A 24,094-nucleotide genomic window follows, 5' to 3' on the forward strand; every position below is an offset into this window, starting at 1 on the left:
TTAATTACTTGACCAAGTGTACCATAAAATTGCATTGAACAATTTTCTATTGAAAATGCATTTTGTTTAGAGACATGGAGATAAATGCATATTATTACAGATGTAGACTTGATCATCTGAGAATATTTTTGTATTTTTCAAATAAATATTGAAATTTTTATGAATTTATTTCTTTGCCTCTGTGTGGTATCAAATGACAGTTAGCTTTTCCTTCCCGAGCTTTCTTCACAAATTATACCGTTGCTTCTTATGAAGCGCCTTTGAGTACGCACCGTCCTGGCGAGCTTCGACTCGGCCCGCTCGCCGAGAGAGGCGGCGGAGCCACGCCGGCGGGGCGTCGGGATCGGAGCGCGCAGATAGGGGCGGAGCGTGGGGGCTTGGAACCCGTTGATAACTGCTTGCAGTTCTAGTTTTTCTTTTGATTTTGTCCATCAGTCACCGTAATCACCGTGAAAACTCGCTGCTTTCACCGGGGAACACTAAGTTTTGACAGTTTGTTCAAGTCATTCATTAACACAATGATTTGCCAGCCTTTATAGGCCTGCCCTCTTAGCTACGGCAGCCCTTGAGGTACAATAAAAAAAAACAACAACTTTACAAAGTGCAAATACAAATAAACAACTACTTTGAACTACTGTAGAGATTTTTAATGATAATTTCAGAAAGTAATTATTAGATGTATATGTACAACTGAATAACTATTGGAGTCAACCCAATTTCAGAAAGTTGCCACGGCTAATCAACGTTAGTCAACACAAAAATTGGCTGCAACTCAGTTTTACAGGCATTAAGCTAAAATTTGTTGTGGTGGTAGCTGAAAGTCAAGCACAACACATTCTTTAAGTGTGACATGTCGCACAAGATCATGGATAATCCTATTTTTAAGATTTGACCAAATCAGCTACAACTAATTTCTCAAGATAGGATGATCACACTGCTGCTCAAAGTGGCCCAAATCCTACTTTTTCTCCCCCTGTATAACAGGTTTTTTTGTTTTTGTTGTTGTTGACAGTCTTGAGTGTCACAAATCAGATTTTTTTTCCAAATTAGACTCAGGTCACTTTTATATATGGTCATAAATTAGATACAGATCAGATGCTTTTCAAAGTAACCCCACATTTCATTCAATTTTTACATCACTGAAGTGTGACTTGATGGATCTAACCAGTGGCAAGAAGGTGATATTTTGGACTTAATTAGGGTTCCAAGCCCACTGAAGCTGTTACAGTTCTTTTGGTTATATTGTACACCAGTCCACTAGGGGGGACTGTGATGTCCTTTTCACCTTGTGGGTGGGGGCGGTGGAGGTGAATCAGTTGTAGTTGTGCATGGCGGAATAAAGCTGCTAAAGCGAACAAAATGGAGTAATTCTTACTGACCAACATTGGTAGCAGAGGATGGTTAGTAACTACAGAGTTCCGCCAGCGTTTGAAGAAGGAAAGCCATACGAAAGCTGGAAGAATGAAGTCAATATTTGGACAAGAGTTACTGATTTGGAGAAGAAAAAGCAAGCGCTTGCTGTCGCCCTGGCATTGGGAGGAAGAGCGCGGGACACGGCGATGGAAATATTGGTAGACGATTTAAATAAAGACACTGGAATGACCACATTGTTAGCTAAACTAGATGATGTGTTCCTAAAAGAGGAAAAAGACAGAGTTTATGAAGTGTACACGGCTTTTGACCGGATCATGAAAGAAGCGAACGTGTCGATGGCGGACTATAATATGTGTCAGGGTGCACCAACTCAGATTGAGAAAAGTTCCTCATGAGCAAGAAGAACCCCAGATCACCTACGATGAGGAGCACAAACAAGGACAACTTGCAGTGGACATCAATGAAGAGGTGGGAGGAGACAATTATGCAGCAAATCCTGAGGATGATCCTTTGCTTTTTCCTGAAAATGCAGAGGCAGGGAGACAGCGCACTGGAAACATCAACATGAAGACAGGTGAAATTCTAACATTCCGAAATACAGAGGGTGTCTCACAAAAAGCAAAAGTGTTGGGGCGTGCCGGTAAAGCAACTGGGAAATACAAGGATTGGTACAACTTGGAGCTGCTTGAACCTGCAGAAGTGGCTGGGAGCACTGAATCTGCTGATCTGTCATAGTTGGAAGATCTTCGTGTACAGACAGATGCTCCCAATTCCGAAACATATGAGGATGTTTTTGTGAATGAAGATGTGTCATTTGATGAAGCAAAGGAAAATGAAATAAAAAGCTGGAGACAGAATCAAGTGTTTGAAGAAATTGAGGACAATGGACAAACGTGTACCTCTACTCGTTGGGTGTGCACTCTGAAAGAGACTGAAAATGGATTAAAACCAAAAGCAAGGCTTGTTGCACGAGGATTTGAGGAACTACAAGTTCCTGATCTACAAAAGGATTCACCAACCTGTGCATCAGAATCACTGAGACTTCTAGTGGCAGTAATATGTCAAAAACAATGGGAACTTCACTCAATGGACATTAAATCTGCCTTCTTACAAGGAATGGAACTGTCCAGGGACATTTTTATTAAACCTCCTCCAGAGGCCAATAGTACAGGCATGCTTTGGAAACTAAAAAAATGTGTGTATGGTTTAGCTGATGCCTCACTGTATTGGTATAACAAGGTAAAAAACATTATGTTTGAAGCAGGAGGTATCATGTCTAAAGTTGACCCCGCAGTTTTCTACTGGCTTGATGAGGACAAGAATGTAACTGGTGTACTTGCTTGTCATGTTGATGATTTTATATGGGGTGGGTCACGCATGTTTTCAGAGTCAGTTATACCTCACCTCAGGTCAAAACTGAATGTCGGTCGTGAAGCTCACAGTAGCTTTTCCTATGTGGGTGTGGATCTTGTTACTGATGGTAAGAAGGTACAAATACACCAAGAGACATACATTAAACACCTACAGCCCATACACCTCTCGCCCTCACCAGCAGCAAACACAGCTTTTGGAAATCTTGCAGATGGAGGTACTCAAGGTGGGCACCTCATTGTTCTAATGGGTAACAACGGGCAGTTCTCTCCCATTTCATGGCAGTCAAAAAGAATTAAGAGAATTGTTAGAAGCACACTTGCAGGTGAAACACTAGCTATGTCTGAGGGGATTGATAATGCTATTTTTCTCTCCACACTGTTTTCTGAACTCAATTATGGAAGCATTACTTATCCTCTACCAATAATCTGTGTCACTGATAATTTCTCTCTTGCTGATGCACTTAAGTCAACAAAGTTTGTTGCAGAGAAAAGGCTACGCCTGGAAATCAGCTCAATCAAAGAGCTGATTCAAACTAAGAAAGTTCACCAAGTGTTGTGGTCTCAAACAAAAGACCAACTCGCAGACTGTTTAACTAAAAAGGGAGCATCCACAACCTTGCTACTTAAGGCTCTTTATGAAGGGCGGTGGACTGTTCAGTAGATTTATTCACGGTTATTTTATGTTCCCATCTCATTGAAACTGTTCTAAAAAAAAATGTTTAAACAACTGTTTTGCCAAGGGTAATCTTTGTTTATTTTTTTAAGTTACAGTTCTCTTGGTTATATTGCATACCAGTCCTACTGTTTTGCCATGAGTAATCTTTGTTTATTTTATTTTTTTTAAGAAGAGACTGAGATTGTTACAGTTCTTTTGGTTATATTGTACACCAGTCCACTAGGGGGCACTGTGATGTCCTTTTCACCTCGTGGGTGGGGGCGGTGGAGGTGAATCAGTTGTAGTTGTGCATGGCGGAATAAAGCTGCTAAAGCGAACAAAGTGGAGTAATTCTTACTGACCAACAAAGCGGGCAGACGGCCAATGCAAGGCATGGCCGTTTGCCTGCTCCCAGCGAAGCAGGAAACCCTATTGTTCTTGTACGAATTTTTCATTTTTTGTTATTATTATTCTTCTCCAGTAAAACTCTTTGGCCAGAAAAAACAGAAACTGCTAGGGAAAAGCCAACCAGACAGTCTGATAGAAAAACCCTACCGCTACTCAGACAAAAAAAGTCATATCGTCCCATACCTAGGGGGCAGTATAACAAAGGCAATGCGTTTTTGCCAATAACTCGTAAACCGCAAGTCGTACACTCAAAATCTTGATGGCACCTGAAACTATGGATAATTCTGCATCTTTTTTACATTGGCCACGCCCACTTCTGCCTAACTAGATTTTTTGCTATAGCGTGATAAAGGCAAAACCTACTTACGAAAACTTCTCCCACATTAAAAGCTGGATCAACTCGAACTTGGTACATACCATCTATAGGCCGATCTGCTGAAGCGATGATTGAAAAGATTTCAAAATTTTGAATTTTGCACGAGTGACCCAATACCAAACACTTCAGCGCCAGCTAACACAATGGTTAACTATAAATATTTCCGCCATACGTTAAGATTATGGAAAATGCATTTAGATTCCAATAGTGAATGACATGTGGCCACTTTGTAATAAATTTAGGCAAACAAAGGACATGATAATGGTCTACTTTGAATATTTTAAGATTTTTGAGGTATTATTGATTTTTAACAAATTTCTGAATATATTTCAGTATGACCAGCACAGATGCAACCAAGGTTAACAATTTCTTGTACAAAAGCCGTTGAGGTTGGAGATGTCCTAAAGTGCAAACATTATTCCACATATGCACATGGTGATGTGGGAATATTTGGAAAATTTTATCAGAAAGTTTCAATTTTTTATGATTTTTTGGGTATTAGCTGGACATCATAAAAATGAAGTTATCAATTTTTCATAAAGAATGCATTCCATCCAGTAGGATAGAAATAAAAGAATATTATTGCACATGTTGTAACCAGGTGTCATCATCTTCTTCTGTGCACGTGGGTTCCTTCACAATTGTCGACTGTTCACTCTGGAGTCTATTGGCACTTTAATTTAAACTGCATTTAATTTATAGTGTGAACAACCATGCAAAAAAAACCCAACAAAAACAGGTCTTTTCCTAAATTCTGACATGAAATACATTGGGCGATGTGCATTCTTTAAATGAATGTTAGGCCTTTTAAATAAAGAAAGTTTATGTAAACTATCCTACTCAGTACTTCATCAAAGGCTGATTAACCCTCAGATGTTGCCTCTCCTCCCCAGGTTCCTCTGTGCATCGACTCCTCTAACTTCTCAGTGATTGAGGCAGGGCTGAAATGCTGTCAGGGAAAGTGCATCGTTAACAGTATCAGTCTGAAGGAAGGAGAGCAGGAGTTCCTACTTAGAGCAGCCACTGTAAAACGCTACGGAGCTGCTGTGGTGGTCATGGCTTTTGATGAGGAAGGACAGGTGAGGAGACAGTCATGAATGTTTCTCACACAACAAACACACGATTACTAATGAGTGTGCTTCAATCTCCAGGCAACAGATACAGACCGCAAGGTGGAGATCTGCACTCGAGCCTACAAACTGCTGGTTAACAAGGTCGGATTTGATCCTAATGACATCATCTTTGACCCCAACATCCTAACCATTGGTACAGGCTTGGAGGAGCACAACAACTATGCTGTTAACTTCATCAGAGCCACCAGTGTTATCAAGGTAACTGTGCTGTCCCTGTCACTAACAGCAAAGAAAAATGCATGTGCTAAATTGCCTGACTATTTAAGGGACATTTTATTTTTGCCAGAGTTATTTAATGTGTTTCTCAATTCTCAAACATGTCCACAATATGGGCAGCCAACGGCCCAGCTAGTTCACCCCGTATGTTAGAAGTAGCATATGGGCCAATATCTCAGACATGAAAGAATTGTATACCACAGCTTTTGTCAAACCTTTATTGACATCTGTTAAACTCTAAACCACACCTACAAGATCATCCAACACAGACTATAACCCACCCGTAACCCCAGCCACAACTGCTCCCACGGACTGTCCATCTACCAACATTCAGGCCTTGCATCTGAGGTCATATGTAAGCTATGTTTTAATTGCTGAGAAAAAAACTGGTCTTCAGTGCAGTTTGGCAGGTGTTCTGTTTTACTTTTTCTTTTTTGGGCAGACGCAAGTCCCGTCACAAGAAACCGTTGGACTTGTTTGTCTTAGAGTCCTCCTCGACCACTGAGAAGGCAGAGCCCGGGCGCTTCAGGGAAGACAAGTCCATTACCATGGCAGAGATCACCGAGATTAGTTAAAAAGCTCCCCGGTAGCAGGGGATTCGATTTGCCCTGAGTTGCTGAAGGCTCTGGACATTGTGGGGCTGTCATAGTTGACATGACTCCTCAATGTCACGTGGAGGACCATTACCATGCTTGTGGAGTGGCAGACCAGGGTGTTGGTTCCCATTTTTTAATAAAGGGTGACTGGAGAGTGTGTTCAAACTATCGGGGGATTACACTTCTCAGCCTCCCCGGGAAAGTTTACACCAGGGTTTTTTTAATTTAGGATCCACATTTAGCTGCAGCAATGCTGCCGCTATTCTAGCAGTGGTCCACACATCACTTCATTACATCACAATTTGTAGAAATAAAATTAAAAAAAAAAAAAAACAACAACCGCATGGAAGACAACATGGCACATAATTAACTATGGTGTAATACACTCATTTCACAACCAGGAACTTACATTATTTACAATTTACTCAAATATCGTTTTATCTGTCCTCTAAAATTTTTACTGTCAATAAATATAACATCAGTTGGCATTGAATTTCAGAGTTGCATACCACGGAACAAGAGTTTTTTTCTGTACATTAGTTCTAGCTTTTGGTAAAATGCATCTGTTTTTAAAAGCATGTCTAGTAGCAGGGTGTTGAAAGGGAGGCTCTGATCGATTATTGAACCTTGGATCCAGGAGGAGCAATGTGGCTTTCGTTCCGGTCGTTGAACAGTGGACCAGATCTTCACTCTTTTAAATCATGTTTATCTTCACAGGCCTTAGGAAAGCATGTAAACTATGTATGAATGACTGATTAGATGTCCACAGTTTATACACTTGTACCAAAACAATCAAGATTCACTCAGGTCAAAATGAACTTCAAAGACAGGAGTTACTGAAAGTTGACAGTAGGTCAAAGGTCATGAAAAAGGGGCGCTTCTTCGTGCTACATATCCCCCACTTAGCAGGTGACCCCGACCACCTGGCAGATTTCACAATGCCAGGTGGTAGGTGCCACCATTTGACAGCTTTGGGTAGATGCAGTGGAGTATCCCCAGTAGATACTCATAGCTCAGAAAGGGGAACCAGGATGAGGGAAGTCCTGATGTCATCAGAACGGATACTCAGTGTTAGATCGGTAGAAGACATGGTAGGTCTGGAGTGTTATCAGATGGAGGAAGGACACTCAGATGGCATTCAGTTGTAGTGTGCAACATTGTACTGGTTATTACTGATGCTTCTCGTAAGTTTTGAGAGTCAAAGTCAGAAAGTGGAAGTGACAGAGTCTAAAACAGTGGTTCCCAAACTTTTTTCCAGGTGACCCATATTTTGAAAAAGACAAAACATTGTGACCCCATTTTCTATTAGGCTTTATTTACCATTCTTTAAAATAAAACAATTGTGCTTTTAAAGAAGCTTATCTTATATATTTTACTATCTCTTAAGTGTCACATTGGTTCATTCTCTTATAAAAGATTCACAAAATTTAACTTAAATTTGAATGCATTTCTTAGACAAAATATTTCAGATAAATGTAGATAAATGTAGATAAAGTGGTTTATTAACCAACTCACTGTGAACAGTCTCTTTAGTTTGGTTGGCTTTAAACTTTCATTCAAGTTTTTCATGGCATATTACACACATTGGTTTTGCTTCTTGATTTGGGTTAGAATAATTTACAAACAAATAATTTAAGAAATAGTATTTGTAAGGTCTTGACCTGGATTTTTTTTCTTTGCTTCCAATCCTTTTTTCTCTGTGTTCCCCGCTTTCCTCAGATTGTAGGCGTTTGGTGGTGGGGATTTCTGTGCATCCATCGTTGTTATGGCGCCTCTCATCAGCTTCGTTAACATTTTCAGTATTATTAGTTTCTGTTGATGCTTTTTTTAGACTTACATTTTTCCTTTTGCATTGATACTCTCTGTAGAGTAATCTCCATGAGATGTAGCTTGGTCTTTCGCAGTGTCTGCCTTTTTTATTAACCAGCCATCCATTTTTCTCCTTAAGACAGAATAAATCACCACCGTGACCACAGTCAAAAAAGCGACAGGCTCCATCTTGTGGCTAAATGATGAAGTGCTTGCATAATTCATGATAACAGAAAATAACATTTTTAAGAAATTATTTTGGCGACCAATAAAAAAAATCTCTTACTACCCAACTGTGGGCTGGGACCCCAACTTTGGGAATGACTAGTCTAAAGTATCAAGTTTGTAAATGATTCTGAAACATTTATTTCAATGATTCTTCTTCCTTGTTGTTATCAATTTTTTATGCACTTTGGGCGGAGAATTTATGAGAAGCCATTTCTTTATTTAATCAAATTGTATCTTGTAAAAGGTATAGTTATTACCAGTGTATGAGCTTTTATTAAAAGATAACTTCAAAACTAAACTTACCAAACAGTTAGCAACAATCAAAATGAAACTAGTTTGAACAAACTTTTAACAACGGGCTGGCAGTGGCTCAGGAGGTAGGGATTTGTTCTGTAACTGGAGGGTTGCCTGTTCAAGCCCCTGCTCTTTTTGTCTCAGTCATTATGTCCTTGGGCAAGACACTTGACCTGCCTTGCGTACTGGTGGTGGTCAGAGGGCTCGGTGGCGTAGGTATAATGGCCGCCTCACTTCTGTCAATCTGCCCCAGGGCAGCTGGAGCTACAATGTCACTTACCACCATCAGTGTGTGTATGAATGGGAGACTGATTGTAGTGTAAAGCGCCATTTAGCAACAAGCCAGGTCCAAACATTTAAACAAAACAATCAATCACAGCCATGTCCGCTGACAAGAGAGCTGCAACACGCATTCCTCCATCCTTTTTTTCTCAAGGACTCATTACCCTTTTTATTGTTGCTGTTCATTTATTTTAGATGGTTATATTTACAACAGCAATTCAGATCCTGGTAAGACTAGATAACTTGTTTTGCGCTTGTGTGTTTGTATTTAGGAGACTTTACCAGGAGCCAGGGTGAGTGGAGGTCTGTCCAACCTGTCTTTCTCCTTCAGAGGTATGGATGCTATCCGAGAAGCTATGCATGGAGCATTTCTATATCATGCCATCAAGGTAAACATGGTCACTTGGTTACTTGTCATTATGTGGTTTGAAAAGCTCACAGTCTTGTCTTGTGTCAGGCTTTTTTTCACCTTTTCTCTTTGTCACTCACTGCTCTGCAGTGAGAAATTTACTTTAGCAGTAGCTGTCCTATTAAGACTCTATTTGTTACTCTTATTAACACAAAAAGCAGTTTTAACCCTTGCTAATTATAGATACGGTTGTGGGTGTGTTTTAGTTGTAGACTGAAAGATAAAACGATCAGAAAATGGTGCAACATGTTTCTACTACAAGGTGCTGAAGTAACTCTACCAGGAAACACGAGAGTTCTGCTGACTCTCTTAATGTCAATCTGTGCTGCCGTTGTCCCCAATTTTTTTTTTTTTTTTGACATTTGAAAATTGATTTTAAATCTTCCTTATCTGTGATTTGTCTAAAAATGTTTTTAAGCTCCACCCCTACTCTTTATAGACATAGTCCCTCACTTATTTTCAGAAATTGATAAGTTTTCTTATACACTGCCTGGCCAAAAAAAAAAAAGGATTTAACTAAGTAAATAGGTATGAGTCTCCTATTAGATAATTACTGCATGGGCGATTATGTCTCAGCTGGCAACAAGTTATTTAACCCCAACTGGTGCAATGAGCCCCTCCCTGGGCTGCTACCTTACAGTGGTGGAGGGGTTTGAGTGTCCCAACGATCCTAGGAGCTATGCTGTCAGGGGCTTCATGCCCCTAGTAGGGTCACCCAAGGCACGCAGGTCCTGGGTGAGGGGCCAGACAAAGTGCAGCCCAAAGATCCCTTATGAAAAACAACATTTTTGGATGCAGTGTTCCGTCGCCTGAACGTGGTTCACCGTGGTCCCACTCTGGAGCCAGGTCTGGAGCAGGGGCACGTTGGCGAGCGCCTGGTGGCCAGGCTTATGCCCATGCAGCCCGGCCGGGTACAGCACGAAGAGGAGACATGGGTCCCCCTTCCCATGGGTTCACCACCTATGCGAAGGGCCAAAGGGGTTGGGTGCAATGTGAGATGGACAATGGCCGAAGGTGGGGACCTTGGCGGTCTGATCCTCGGCTACAGTAGCTGGCTCTCGGGACGTGGAATGCCATCTCTCTGGTGGGGAAGGAGCCTGAGCTGGTGTGTGAGGTTGAGAGATTCCGGCTGGAAATAGTCGGGCTCACCTCAACGCACAGTTCTGGCTCTGGAACCAGTCTCCTTGAGAGGGGTTGGACACTCTTTCAGTCTGGATTTGCCCCTGTAAGAGGCGACGAGCAGGAGTGGGCATACTTGTTGCCCCCCACCTTGGTGCCTGTACGTTGGGGTTTACCCTGGTGAACGAGAGGGTAGCCTCCCTCCACCTATGTGTGGGGGGACGGGTCCTGACTGTTGTTTGTGCTTAAGCACCAAACAGCAGTTCAGATTACCCACCCTTTTTGGAGTCCTTGGAAAGGGGGTACTGGAGAGTGACCCTCTCCAGTGAGAGTGATCTGGGGTTGCTGCAGTTGGTCAGGTCTAGGTTCAGTAACAGTATGAGCTCAAAGAATCAGGTCAGCCGAATATACTGAATGACCAGGTTATTCTCTCAATGGATATTTTCGTCCTTGATGGCACAAGCATATTCCAAGATGACAATGCCAGGATTCATCAGGCTCAAATCATGAAAGAGTGGTTCAGGGAGCTTGAGACATTATTTTCACATATAGATTGGCCACTACAGAGTCCGGACCTTAACTCCATTGAGAATCTTTGGGATGTGCTGGAGAAGGCTTTGCTCAGCGGTCAGACTCCACCATCATCAATGCAAGATCTTGGTGAAAACTTAATGCAACACTGGATGGAAATAAATCTTGTGACATTGCAGAAGCTTATTGAAACAATGCCACAGCGAATGCGTGCCGTAATCAAAGCTAAAGTTGGTCCAACTAAATATTAGTTTATAACGTTTTATTTTTGGTGGTGACTTTGTTTTTGGCCAGGCAGTGTATATTTCTTCAAATTTTTATTAGCTTAGTTTTTTTTTCTAATTTGTTTTCATTATTATTGTTATTAATGCAATAATAATAATAATATTTATTATTATTACATTGTTATTGTTATTAATGTAATAACAATAATATGTATTATTATTATTATTATTATGATTATCTATTGTTATATATATCTTAGTAGCACAATTAGCATCACTTCTCATTTGTTGTAAATCACACAACTTGTGACTTAAGACGAATGGGGATGAACATCCTGTGAAATGAAATGGATGGCTTGAGGGAGACTGGACAGTCTCCTTTAAATTGCAGCTTAACAGTTTACATTTAATTGCCCAGGAACTTGAAAATATGGAGCAAAGTTTTATTTTTATTTTTTTAATTTAATAAAGAACACAGCTCTAGTTAACGAAACAATTACAAAGTTGTTTTGTACTTTAAGGAGACAGTTGGCAACCTTATAAGGCATCTTTGTTGTGAACTTTGGGAGGTCTTCAATGCTTTTCTCTGTCCTGCTTTAAGTAGTAACCCTAGGTACATGAAAATCAATGAAAGTATTCTACTTTACTTTGATATTTTCAGAAATTGAACTGTGATCTCTTGTGAACTTTGTCAGGATGGAATGGATATGGGGATTGTAAATGCTGGGAACCTGCCAGTGTATGATGACATCGATAAGGAGCTGTTGTTACTCTGTGAAAACCTCATCTGGAACAGAGACAAAGATGCTACAGAGAAACTCCTGGCCTATGCACAGGTGCACACACAGTCTTCTCCACAACAGTATACTAAGCTGTTAGATTTTTGGTTGAACCGGTATCATTAGGTTGCGACTGTAGGAGACTAGTTGGCAACTTAAACTGATGAGAAAAATAGATGAATTTCCAGTCATAGTCTCACTGAATTCTTAGTGTTTACAAACAAGGGACCAGTGAGCCGTCAGTGATGTTTTTGAAAACTGCATTTTATTTTCATGTGAATGACTTGCAAAACTGAATTAGAGGTTGTACACATTATTTTGTTGTCCATCTCCACCTGCATTACACTCTCCTTGGCCTGCTTAATACCCACCTTGGCAGCTGCCCCACATTTATGATTAAATCTAGTGAAGTACACTTTAAAAAAAAAAAGAGGCAGATTTGACCCAGATTTTTAATAATTAATATTGTCATCAGCGTGATTAGACAAACCAGCCACTAAGGAGTAAACCAGCCTCTGTTTTTAAGAACATGGGTGATGTTCAAAGTTGCAGCAGCTACAGGGGAATAAAATTGATGAGCCACACAATGAAGATCTGGGAGAGGGATGTGGAAGCTAGACTTAGACGATAGGTGACTATTTGTTAGCAGCAGTATGGTTTTATTCCCAGAAAGAGCACCACAGATGCCATCTTTGCTTTGGTGATGCTGATGGAAGTACAGAGAGGGTCAGAAAGAACTTCATTGTGCATTGGCCTGGATTTGGAGTCACACACAAAATTAAAGTGGAAAAACACTACAGGCTGATCCAACTTTGATGTAATGCCCTTACAACATGTCAAAATAAGGTTCAGTATTGTGTGTGGCCTCCACGTGCCTGTATGACCTCCCTACAACACCTGGGCATGGTCCTGATGAGGTGGCAGATGGTCTCCTGTGGGATCTCCTCCGAGACCTGGACTAAAGCATCCGCCAACTCCTGGACAGTCTGTTGTGTAACGTGACATTGGTGAATGGAGCGAGACATGATGTCCCAGATGTGCTCAATCGGATTCAGGTCTGGGGAACGAGCGGGCCAGTCCATAGCTTCAATGCCTTCATCTTGCAGGAACTGCTGACACACACCAGCCACATGAGGTCTAGCATTGTTCTGCATGAGGAGGAACCCAGGGCCAACCGCACCAGCATATGGTCTCACAAGGGGTCTGACGATCTCATCTTGGTACCTAATGGCAGTCATGCTACCTCTGGTGAGCACCTGGAGGACTGTGCAGCCCTCCAAAGAAATGCCACTCCACACCATTACTGACCCACTGCCAAACCGGTCATGCTGAAGGATGTTGCAGGCAGCAGATCACTCTCCATGGCATCTCCAGACTCTGTCACGTCTGTCACATGTGCTCAGTGTGAACCTGCTTTCATCTGTGAAGAGCACAGGGCGCCAGTGGCAAATTGGCCAATCCTGGTGTTCTCTGGCAAATGCCAAGCGTCCTGCAGTGTTGGACTGTGAGCACAACCTCCATCTGTGGATGTTGGGCCCTCATACCATCCTCATGGAGTCGGTTTCTAACCATTTGTGCAGATACATGCACATTTGTGGCCTGCTGGAGGTCATTTTGCAGGGCTCTGGCAGTGCTCCTCCTGTTCCTCCTTGCAGAAAGGTGGAGGTAGCGGTCCTGCTGCTGGGTTGTTGCCCTCCTACGGCCTCCTCCACGTCTCCTGGTGTACTGGCCTGTCTCCTGGTAGTGCCTCCAGCCTCTGGACACTACGCTGACAGACACAGCAAACCTTCTTACCACAGCTCGCTTTGATGTGCCATCCTGGATGAGCTGCACTACCTGAGCCACTTGTGTGGGTTATAGAGTCCGTCTCATGCTACCACGAGTGTGAAAGCACCACCAACATTCAAACATGACCAAAACATCAGCCAGAAAGCGTAGGTACTGAGAAGTGGTCTGTGGTCCCCACCTGCAGAACCACTCCTTTATTGAGTGGGTCTTGCTAATTGCCAATAATTTCCACCTGTTGTCTGTTCCATTTGCACAACAGCATGTGAAACTGATTGCCAATCAGTGTTGCTTTCTAAGTGGACAGTTTGCTTTCACAGAAGTTTAATTTACTTGGAGTTATATTGTGTTGTTTAAGTGTTCCCTTTATTTTTTTGAGCAGTGTATATTGGACTGGTACAGGACATGTATGAGGACAGGTTGAGGTGTGCTGTAGGAGTGACAGATGGCTTCAATGTGGAGGTGGGACTGCGTCAAGGATCAGCTATGAGCCCCTTCTTGTTTGCTCTGGTGACAGATAGATTAACAGATGAGGTCAGGCAGAAATCCCCATGGACTATGATGTTTGCAGATGACATTGTGTTCTGTGGTGGAACAGGTGGAAGTGAACTTGGAGAGGTGGAGTTATGCATTTGAAAGATGAGGGATTAAAGTCAGCTGTAGCAAGACAGAATCCATGTGTGTGAATGAGAAGAAGGCAGGTGGACACAGAGGACGCAGAAGACAGAGTTAGATGGAGGAGGATGACTCGCTGTGGTGACCCCTCAAAAGGGAACAGCCGAAAGAAAAAGAAAAAAGGAAGAAAGAAAAGCATGGTTAGACCTGGACATTCAAGGCTGTAACCTCAGATGTTTTCTCTCATAAGGAGAGCTTTTGTGCAAGACATAACACGAGAGCTGTAGAAGAATAGTTTCCAAATATTTCAGCTCTGGACCCACAAATTAACAGTGGAAGAGACTTGTGACCCAAACTGCCACTGATTAAAGCATTCAAACATCCTTCCATCCATCTTCTACCGCTTATCCACGGTCAGGTCATGGAGGCAGCAGGGCTAAGAGGGAAATCCACACATCCCTTTCCCCAGTGACACTCTCCAGCTCCTCCTGAGGGATCCCAAGATGTTCCCAGGCCAGAAAAGATACATAATACCTTCAGCAAATTCAGGGTCTGCTGCAAGGTCTACTGCCAGTGGGACATGCCTGAAACACCTCCAAAGGGAGGTGTCCAGGAGACTTCCTAATCAGATGCCTGAACCACCTCAGCTGACTGCTTTCAACTTGAAGGAGCAGCGGCACTACTCTGAGCTCCCACTGGATGACAGAGCTCCTCACCTTATCTCTAAGGCGGAGTCTGGCCGCCCTACAAAGAAAGCTCATTTTAGCCGCTTGCATTCACACATCTCTAAGCTAATTAAAGAAGTGCATATTGACAACACAAACAACTCTAATAACTATTTCAACATATACATATGTATTCATTTTTTTACAGATATTTCCTTTAGTTATAACAAAAAATCTAATTCGAAGCTTTCAGAGCACAAACCTGCAAGGTCAATAAAAAAATGGTAGAATTTGGATTGTGATCTGGATCACTACCAAAATTTATTCACTTGTTTTGTGACAAAGCTAACATTTCCTGAGATGTTTTTTTATCCTAATCTGTTCATCAGTTTTTAAGTAATGCTAACAGACAAACCAACACTACCCAAACTATAACCTCCTTGGCAAAGGTAATTATGATTCTATCTGAAATTTAATTGAAGTACTGGAGATCATCTCAAGCCTATGCTATAAGACCCACTGTCAGGTCCTGCATCAGTATTTTCGGAATCAATGCTCTGCAATTATGAAAACTAACTTGAAATAGGTTTGAGACAGATTTGAGATGTCCTCAACACCATGTGACTAATTTAAGAAAAATTTTGTCAAACAGATTTTAACAAAACTGTGGGATTTGTTAACAGAACAATGTGAAAGGAGGAAAGAAGGTGATTCAAACAGATGAATGGAGAAAAACAGATGTAGAGGAAAGGTTGGAGTATGCCCTCATCAAGGTAAAATATATTATCTTACAGACACACATACTGTACAACACTGTGCTTTCTGTATTTCTATGCCCCTTTAACGTCACTGGAGAACTTTAAATAAATTTTGCTGAAGAGGCTTCACGTTTACTTACTAGAGTTCAGTTAAAACTTAGTCACAAAAAGATGATCTTAGTGAGTCTAAACCTAGATATAAATACATGGCAGTCTTTACAGTGCCATATTAAACATTCATAAACATGTTTTCATTGCATTGCTATGATTGGAAGCTTATGGAATAACATGTTTCAATCTAATTCAATTTATATATATTTGTATAGCACTAATTCACAACACAATGGGTTCTAAGTCCTTGACCTGCTCTATGTGCAAACAGACACATCAGCTGAACAAACAAAGCAATAGCTAGTCAGCTGATGTTTCGGTAAAACACTTAATAGATTCAGTCACCTGAACTAACTGGTAGTTTGAATGCAGGCAAGACCAAAGTGGATTGCTGCCACCTTAAAACACCTTTAGTGTCAAAAAGTTAAAAGCGGTTCATGCAAATTTCAACTGTAAAATTGAAATTGATGGTTGTGTTTTTTGTAAACACAAGCACTGTTCTCCTGGCAACCGGCAAACTCAGACTCATCCATTGGATTGCCAGACAGTCAAGTGTAATTCATCACTCCAAAGAACACGTCTCCACTGCTCTAGAGTCCAGTGGTCACATGCTTTATACCACTGCATCTGATGCTGTGTGTTGCACTTGGTGATGTAAGGCTTGGATGCAGCTGTCTGGCTATGGAAACTCATTCTATGAAGTTCTCAATGCACTGTACTTGAGCTAATCGAAAGGTCACATGAAGTTTGCAGGTCGGAAGCTATTGGCTCTACAGAACGTTGGCAACCTCTGTGCATTATGTGCCCCAGCATCAGCTGAGCCTGCCCTGTGATTTTATGTGGCCCAATTACTGTCGTTCCCAACCACTTCCACTTTGTTATAACACACCTAACAGTTGGCTGTGGAATATTTAATAGTGAGGAAATTTCACGACTGGACATATTACACAGGTGGCATCCCATCATGGTACCATGCTGGAATTCACTGAGCTCCTGGGAGTGACCCGTTCTTTAACAAATGTTTGTAGAAGCAGTCTGCATGCCTAGGTGCTTGATTTTATACGCCTGTGGCTATGGAAGTGATTAGAACACCTGAATTCAATGATTTGGACGGGTCAGTGAATACTTTTGGAAATTTAGTGTACCTCATTCACTTTTAAGAGAACCCTAACTCTATACCAAATGTTCTCTTTTAGACCTTGCTCGGTGCCTCACTATGAGAAATATAGCTAACTCCTGGGTTGCATGTTTCAAAGCATAACAGCACCTCAACCAAAAAAAAGGACTACAGATAAACCCTGTAATGAGGAGAGGGGCTTCACTTCAGTACACAGATGACGAGCACCCTTCATAAACCTTTAAATCAGAGAATTCTGCCCAACTATTGATGCAAAGTCCCTGTCCAATAGCGTGAAAAGGAGACTCACCAGCTCTGTCATCCACTGATCACTGTCAGCTGCTGGTTCCTCAGTTCATTCAGAGCTGATGTTATCAGGCTAAGAGGTGGGAATCTGTATAACAGCACGTTCAGCCATTGGCTGGATGCGCCAATGTGTCCACTCCAAATGGTGCGTCCTCGTTTCTCGTTGACATGAACAGAGGGCACTGCGCTCCTCTGGAGAGGTCTGTCATGATGCATATCTCCTCCTAAACTGTTGGATTTGGGGTGCCCTTACCTAAAGGGAGACCCATCTCAGCTCTGGGACCTTAAAAAACAAAAAAATAATAATGTAGGCATTTTTTTATATTAGCATAACAAAAATTTGTATAAATTTAATCAAAAAAATATTTTGTAGAGGCAAAAACATATACATGTCATATTTTCTTTTAAAAGCTGAAATTAATTAGAGCAGTAATCAGGGAAAAACATTTATTTTGCAGTGGCAGGTAGTGTTTATCCTTACAAGATGTATTGTAAAGCTAATGAACTAAAGAAAAAAAAATTGAGGAAGCATCTCCTTCCACATCAAATAATTTTACTTAAATGTGCAGAGAATAAAATAGCTGCACTGAACCTGAACAAACAGTCATTTTACAGGCATTTTGACATAAATGTGGTTCAAAAATTCACAGAAATGTCTGACCATTTACATCTGGAAAAGTATGGAATTTGAAAGTAAAAAAGTGTATGGACCCTGTATGTTTGTTACATTTGCTTCTAATAATGACATACTGGCTTCAAAATCCGTTGCTTGTATTCACACAGGAGATGCGATTAAAAAGATATACAATAAACATACATTTCTTGTTAGAAAAAGTTTTTGTTTCTGTGTTTTAACTTCTTTATTCTGTGTTGTTACTGTCAGGGAATAGAGAAATATGTGGTGGAGGATGTTGAAGAGTGCCGGGCTCAGTTGGACCGCTACAAGCGACCCCTTCATATTATTGAGGGCCCCCTGATGAATGGTATGAAGGTAGTGGGAGATTTATTTGGAGCTGGGAAAATGTTCCTGCCACAGGTACCAATGTTGTTCACATTTGTCCATTTTTCTTCAGTCAGCCTAGTGTGACCAGTTGTCTTTATTTGATTCTAGTAAAATGAGCGCCCTTAAAATCAAATTTTCACATAAAGAATAAAGATAATAGTCACTTAAATTCTCAAAGAATTAAGTCTATCCAAGGATAATTTATATTTTACTAACCACTCATTGTTAACATTGTCTAAAAGCAATAATGGTCACACTGGGTTTCAGTGTTTTATGCAAGTACATCAGTTTTCTTGCTATAAATTACTCTTTCATGCAAGAGTTTTAGACTCAGAACTTTTGAGAAATTATATAGTTGTAGCCATTTTAGTCTAGTATGTAATGTACACCCAGTGATTACTTTTTGATTTTCAATAAAATCTATCAGAATTGACTGTATTAGTTTATGTCAAAGATAAATAAATCTACTTATAGCGATTGCTGCCTCTCATTTTAGTTTTAGACTAAAATCATCTTATGTTTAGAAATGGCGCTATAGCCATTTTGTACAAACTTTTAAAATAACGTAATTTACAGTCTCCTGTGATATTGCAAGATCTTGTGAGATCTGTAAGCACTTAGAGCATGCATTCTGAATGACTTTCAGATACTACAGACCAAATTTTCACTCAATATGTGCAAAATTGAGGGAGTTCAAAAATAAATAAATAAATTAACAGGTGACCCAAACTTAACTGATCTTTAAAACATGTTTTTGTTAAGCTGTGTCTGAATCACCGGACATTATATTTCCAGGTGATCAAGTCGGCCCGGGTTATGAAGAAGGCTGTTGGTTATTTGATTCCATTCATGGAAAAGGAGAGGGAGGAAATGATTGCATCATCGGGGTCAGCTGTGGAAATGGTCAGTCTGCTCTGCCCACTTCTAGTTTTTTGCTTTAATCAGATCTGGACAGCTTCATAGTGCTTGCATTATTTATATATGTATAAAAGTGAAGAAGAAGCTTCCAATTTTAAGGTATTACATTTATCAGGCCACAGTTACTGGAAAGATTACTTACAAGAAAGATCAGAATTCAATTACAAACACTTTTTAATTACATTCTAGAATCGTGTAGATGGTCCGAAAATCTAAACTCTTTATAAAAACATGGTCTGGATGTGAAATCTTTATCTACTGTCTAATCTGTATTGTACTATAAACAGACACTTTCCCACACATAATATTAGAGCTTTGTGATTGTAATTAGAAGTTTTTTAACTCAGAAACAGCAGAACACATTTCAGGGCAGGATTTGTTTTTGATGATAAAAAAGAAAATTTTACATTTGAATATTCTACAGAAAAACTTAAAGTATATCAGTACATCCACGGAATAGTATTTTTTAAATTTGATGCGGAGCCAAGAGAGCCACAGCTAAAACCATACACAGTACAAAACGTTGCACAAACATGTTTTTCCTCACTGTCTGACCTTAAATCAGACTAACCCTTTCCTGTTTTAAGTCAGTTAGGATTACCAAAATTATTTATTTATTACATTTCCAAATAAGAGAGAATGTTTTATTCCTTTCTTTTAAGTGAAAAGTTTACATTCACTAAGATTATTGTACCTTTAAACAATTTGGGAATGCGCAGGTGATGATATCATGGCTTTGGAAGCTTTTGATTAGTTGTCAACATTTTAGTTAGTTGAAGGCACAGCTGTGGATGCATTTTAAGGCAGATCTCAAACATACTGGTTCTTTGTGTGACATCATTGGAAAGTCAAAACAATCAACCAAAATGTCAGGTAGAGAATTATCGACCTCCACAAATCTGGTTCATCCTTGGGTAGAATTTCCAGATACAGGACTTGTGGCCAGTCTGGTGGATTGTTATATTATATTTTTATATTATATATTGTTATATCAAACATTTCGGTAAAGTGCAAACTTTTCTGCATGCCTCAGTGGTTAATGTAAATTCAATGAGGCTTCACAGCATTGAAACATGTACAATTAAGATGTTCAAAATGCTCCAGGTACAAAGGTTATTCTCTTTTTACAATTATTGTGGCTTGTCTTAGAGCACTTCTCACTTCTCATGGTTAACATTTTGCAAATTATATTTGAACTGGATAATTGGCAAAATATGAGTGACAAAGCTGATAACAGACAAAATGATGGACTGTATGAATGTTGAAGGTTCAAGATTATATTTTGTATTCTCTGTGTTGCCAAAGAGACAAAAATTGGTCCTCAGGACCAGCAGCAATATTAACAATGAATTAGTACAAATATAACCATAATTGCAAGCAGTTATGACAAGGGTCCAAGCCCTCCAATGCATGCCACCCCCAAACTATGTTTTGTTTTTAAATGACCACGTTATGTTATGAGGCCAACTTTGTTGAATATTTTTTTGTTGGCTACTAATTTAGATATAAAATAAATTTTCATTGAGTTTGAGCCCTTTGAGGAGATAATGTTTAAAAGGTTTGCATATTTTGCTAATTTGTATATACAGCTTTACATTTTCAAAGCAAACCTTTACTGAGTAAAACAATTAGTAACCTTCAACAACTAAAGACCATACTTGTTGGTGGGGCTGAGAATTTAAGCATTAGACCAAAGGCTTTCTGTCATGGTAATAGCACCACCTATATATACACATGGAGATTTTATACTGTTATAAACAAGTTAACATGCTTTATCTTTCCTATAACAAACAATCTTAAAATCTTTTCCAGTTTAGGCTGCATATCTGATTTTTTGAAAATTTTCCTTTTAAAGGCAATAAGCCTAACTAACTTTACCCAAGCTTTTTTTATTTTTTAGGTGTGACCTCAAGGCCATTTTTGCAGGATAATTAAATAAAAGATTTTGTAGCACTACCTATGGCTTAATGTTTGTCAAATTTGGTTAACTAACTCAAAATTTGCCCCTTAAACAGCAATGTGAATTTCATCCTATCAGCTGTTGTTTAGAAGATGTGGACAAATATGTGCATATCTAGATTGCCATAACTGTTTGTGCAGGCCTGGCTTACACTTACATTTTTGAAAATATTGTCCATGACAAACTATTTTCAGCTTGGAATGTAGACATGGTGAGTTTTACATCAATCCAAGTTTAAACCTACAAAAAGGAGTCAAAAGTAGGTTTTACAAATTTTGCAATGTAGCAAAAACATAAAAAATAAAAGATAAAAGCAGAAATGGGCTTAAACCATGGCCTATACTATTTTATTAAGTACAGTGCAGGGAAAGTCTAGATATAAGACTCCTAATGATGTGATTTACAGTTTGAAAGTTATAGGACAAATTGCAAAAACCTCAATGTTAGCAACCCCCCATAGGTGGACATATCTGAGTATTTTTGTGAGCTGCATATTCAAGTCCTAGTTACCATTATGTAAATATCATTCCATAACTCTTAGCGGTTTGGGCTGCAGTTTAACTTTTATTTTCAAAAGAAAAACAAAACAAATAACTAGAAGCACTTGGAGAATGCAAATATCCACCTAGGTCATAAGGTCACTGACACCGCTGAACTTTTTGTATGATCCAGATCACCACAAAAATTTAATTGTTTTTGTTGTTCAACTCCATCATTTACTAAAAATTTCAGCTGTTCATTAGATTTTTAGTAATCTTGCTAACAGCTGGACGGACAGACAGACAGACAAACCAACACTAAAGAAGACATGACCTAACTGGTGAAGGTAAAAAATAAAACAAGTTTAAATGGCTGGTTTTTATGTAGCTTCAGAGTTGGTGGATTGTTAGCAGGACAGATCTGAATTCATTTTTTATTTAGATAAATACAATATCATAATCACATCACAGTCCAGTCACTACTGTGACAGTTCATTTTCAACGTTCATCTCTGCTTTTATATAATGAGGTTTTAGAATAAGTGAAAAAAAAAACCTAAACAAGCTTTTAACAAAGGGTTCACCTTCTCGGTTATATATCGTCACCTTCTTAAAATAATTGCCCAAGTCATTTTTTGCAATGTTTCAGGAAACACAAAAAACTGAACTATTTGTTGATTGTTGAGATGATTTAGGCAAAAAAATAATTTTTGAAAAAATATGACTTAGGCAATTATTTTAAGAAGGTGACGATATGAGATTTTAGCAAAGGAGTCACCTGTGACCTTGACCCTTAACTTTGACCTTTGTCCAGATCACCACCAAAATTTGTTTGTTGTGACAACCCCAACATTCCTAAAAATGTCATCAAAATCTGTTCATTAGTTTTTAAGTAGTCTTGCTAACAGATGGACGGACCAACAAACAAATGCTACCAAAACATAACCTCCTTGGCGGAGGTAATAAAAAAAAAAACACTGAACAATTTCAGTGGGGTTCTATGCTCCGATGGATGCAGTTGCAATCCCTTGTCTCTGTGTGCTTGGACCACTAAAAATGACATATAGTAACGTAAACAAAGCAGCACATAAAGTCGAGCAGTTCCACGTTAGTTTAGTGAGAGTGAGGCACATAATTACCAGTCTGACAGTTTGCATGAGCAACTTCTCGTCAGTCTGATCAGAAATAAACCATTTTTCCAAACTTGGGTTGTTTAAAGAGCTATCTGCAACAGGTAGGATATTATTGTTTCCGATCTTTCTATTTATTTTATTAACCTTTATTTAACCAGATAGAGCTCATTGAGATTAAAAAATCTCTTTTACAAGAGAGACCTGGCCAAGAATGGCAACAGCACACAAACGTTACAAAACATATAAACAACAGTTATCACAACACAGTCAAAGTACATCATAATAAATAGCAGGAATAAAAGAAGAAGATAGAACCCTACTTCAAAATATCTTAATTGTTCCTTTAAGAACAGTGAACAGCTACTAAGTAATCTCGTTCCACTGTGCAGAAATAAATATTTGTGTAATTTCTCAACCTTTACAGTACCCTATTATAGTTTCAGTTGATCTACAGTTGTGAATCTCCTAATCTGAAGAATTTGTAGAAACCAGAAGTGTGGAAAAAAATTAATGCACATCTTAAAGTGTTACTGTGAAAATAGGTTGTGTGTTTCTTGTCTAACACAGATCCCTTGTGTTTTCTTCTCTGTCCCCAGGATCCTTATCAAGGCACCATTGTACTAGCTACAGTCAAAGGAGATGTTCATGATATTGGCAAGAATATAGTTGGTGTGGTGCTGGGTTGTAACAACTTCAGGTAAAAACATGTTTTCACAGTTTGCTGCTTGATTTTTTTTTCATTAGCCAAAATAGCTCTTGAACCATTGGACAGATTGTAATAAACCTTGAAGAAACTAATCATTGAATGTACATCTGCAGCTGATTTACTTTTGGAGTTGACCCAATTCAAGGTGGTTGTCAAAGCCATTTGACCTTAGAAAACATAAAAGTGATTGTACTTCAGTCAATTATATAGATATTCGGCTAAAATTTAATGTGGTAAAAGCTCGCTCATAACTGTACTGTCATTCATCAAATTAAGACGATCTTAATAATCTTAAACTAATCATGTGTTGTAAAGCACTTTGAATCGCCTTGTTGCTGAAAAGTGCTATTTAAATAAATTTCACTTCACTTCATCTAAAAGTCTGGTATGAAAGGCACTGCACGATATGCATTTCTTTCTTAAATACTGGGCTTTTAAAAAAAAAAAAATTATTGGCCAGTTATATATACAATTATATATATACACTCCTGATCAAAATCTTAAGTCAAAAAATTGCAAGAATTTGCATTTTGCACTATTGGATCTTAAGAAGGTTCTAAGTAGAGCTTCACAATGTTAAAGGAAAAAATCAGTGTAAGAGACAAAAATTTTTGAGCGGGGAATTAATTGAAAACTGCATTTACACTCAAACATGATTTTTTCAGCTGATCAAAAGTTTAAGACCATAGCTCAAAAAACCCCGAAAACCCCCCAAAACAGAAATCAAAGTGTC

The 24,094-nt window shown here is 39.4% G+C and overlaps 1 protein-coding gene across 4 annotated transcripts in view; it reads left to right on the forward strand.

The window, feature by feature from the left end:
* The window catches only part of mtr (5-methyltetrahydrofolate-homocysteine methyltransferase), a 98,897-nt gene that overhangs the window by 41,528 nt on the left and 33,275 nt on the right, over positions 1–24,094 (forward strand). For all 4 annotated transcript variants that reach the window (XM_037980812.1, XM_037980815.1, XM_037980821.1 and 1 more), the window contains 8 exons: positions 5,080–5,265; positions 5,338–5,517; positions 9,017–9,133; positions 11,723–11,863; positions 15,555–15,644; positions 18,047–18,199; positions 18,962–19,069; positions 23,252–23,352. In XM_037980812.1, coding sequence (XP_037836740.1) covers positions 5,080–5,265; positions 5,338–5,517; positions 9,017–9,133; positions 11,723–11,863; positions 15,555–15,644; positions 18,047–18,199; positions 18,962–19,069; positions 23,252–23,352 — 1,076 coding nt within the window. The remainder of the gene's footprint in view (positions 1–5,079; positions 5,266–5,337; positions 5,518–9,016; positions 9,134–11,722; positions 11,864–15,554; positions 15,645–18,046; positions 18,200–18,961; positions 19,070–23,251; positions 23,353–24,094) is intronic.

The sequence above is a fragment of the Kryptolebias marmoratus genome, linkage group LG2 (genome assembly GCF_001649575.2).
Source record: "Kryptolebias marmoratus isolate JLee-2015 linkage group LG2, ASM164957v2, whole genome shotgun sequence".
Taxonomy (NCBI): domain Eukaryota; kingdom Metazoa; phylum Chordata; class Actinopteri; order Cyprinodontiformes; family Rivulidae; genus Kryptolebias; species Kryptolebias marmoratus.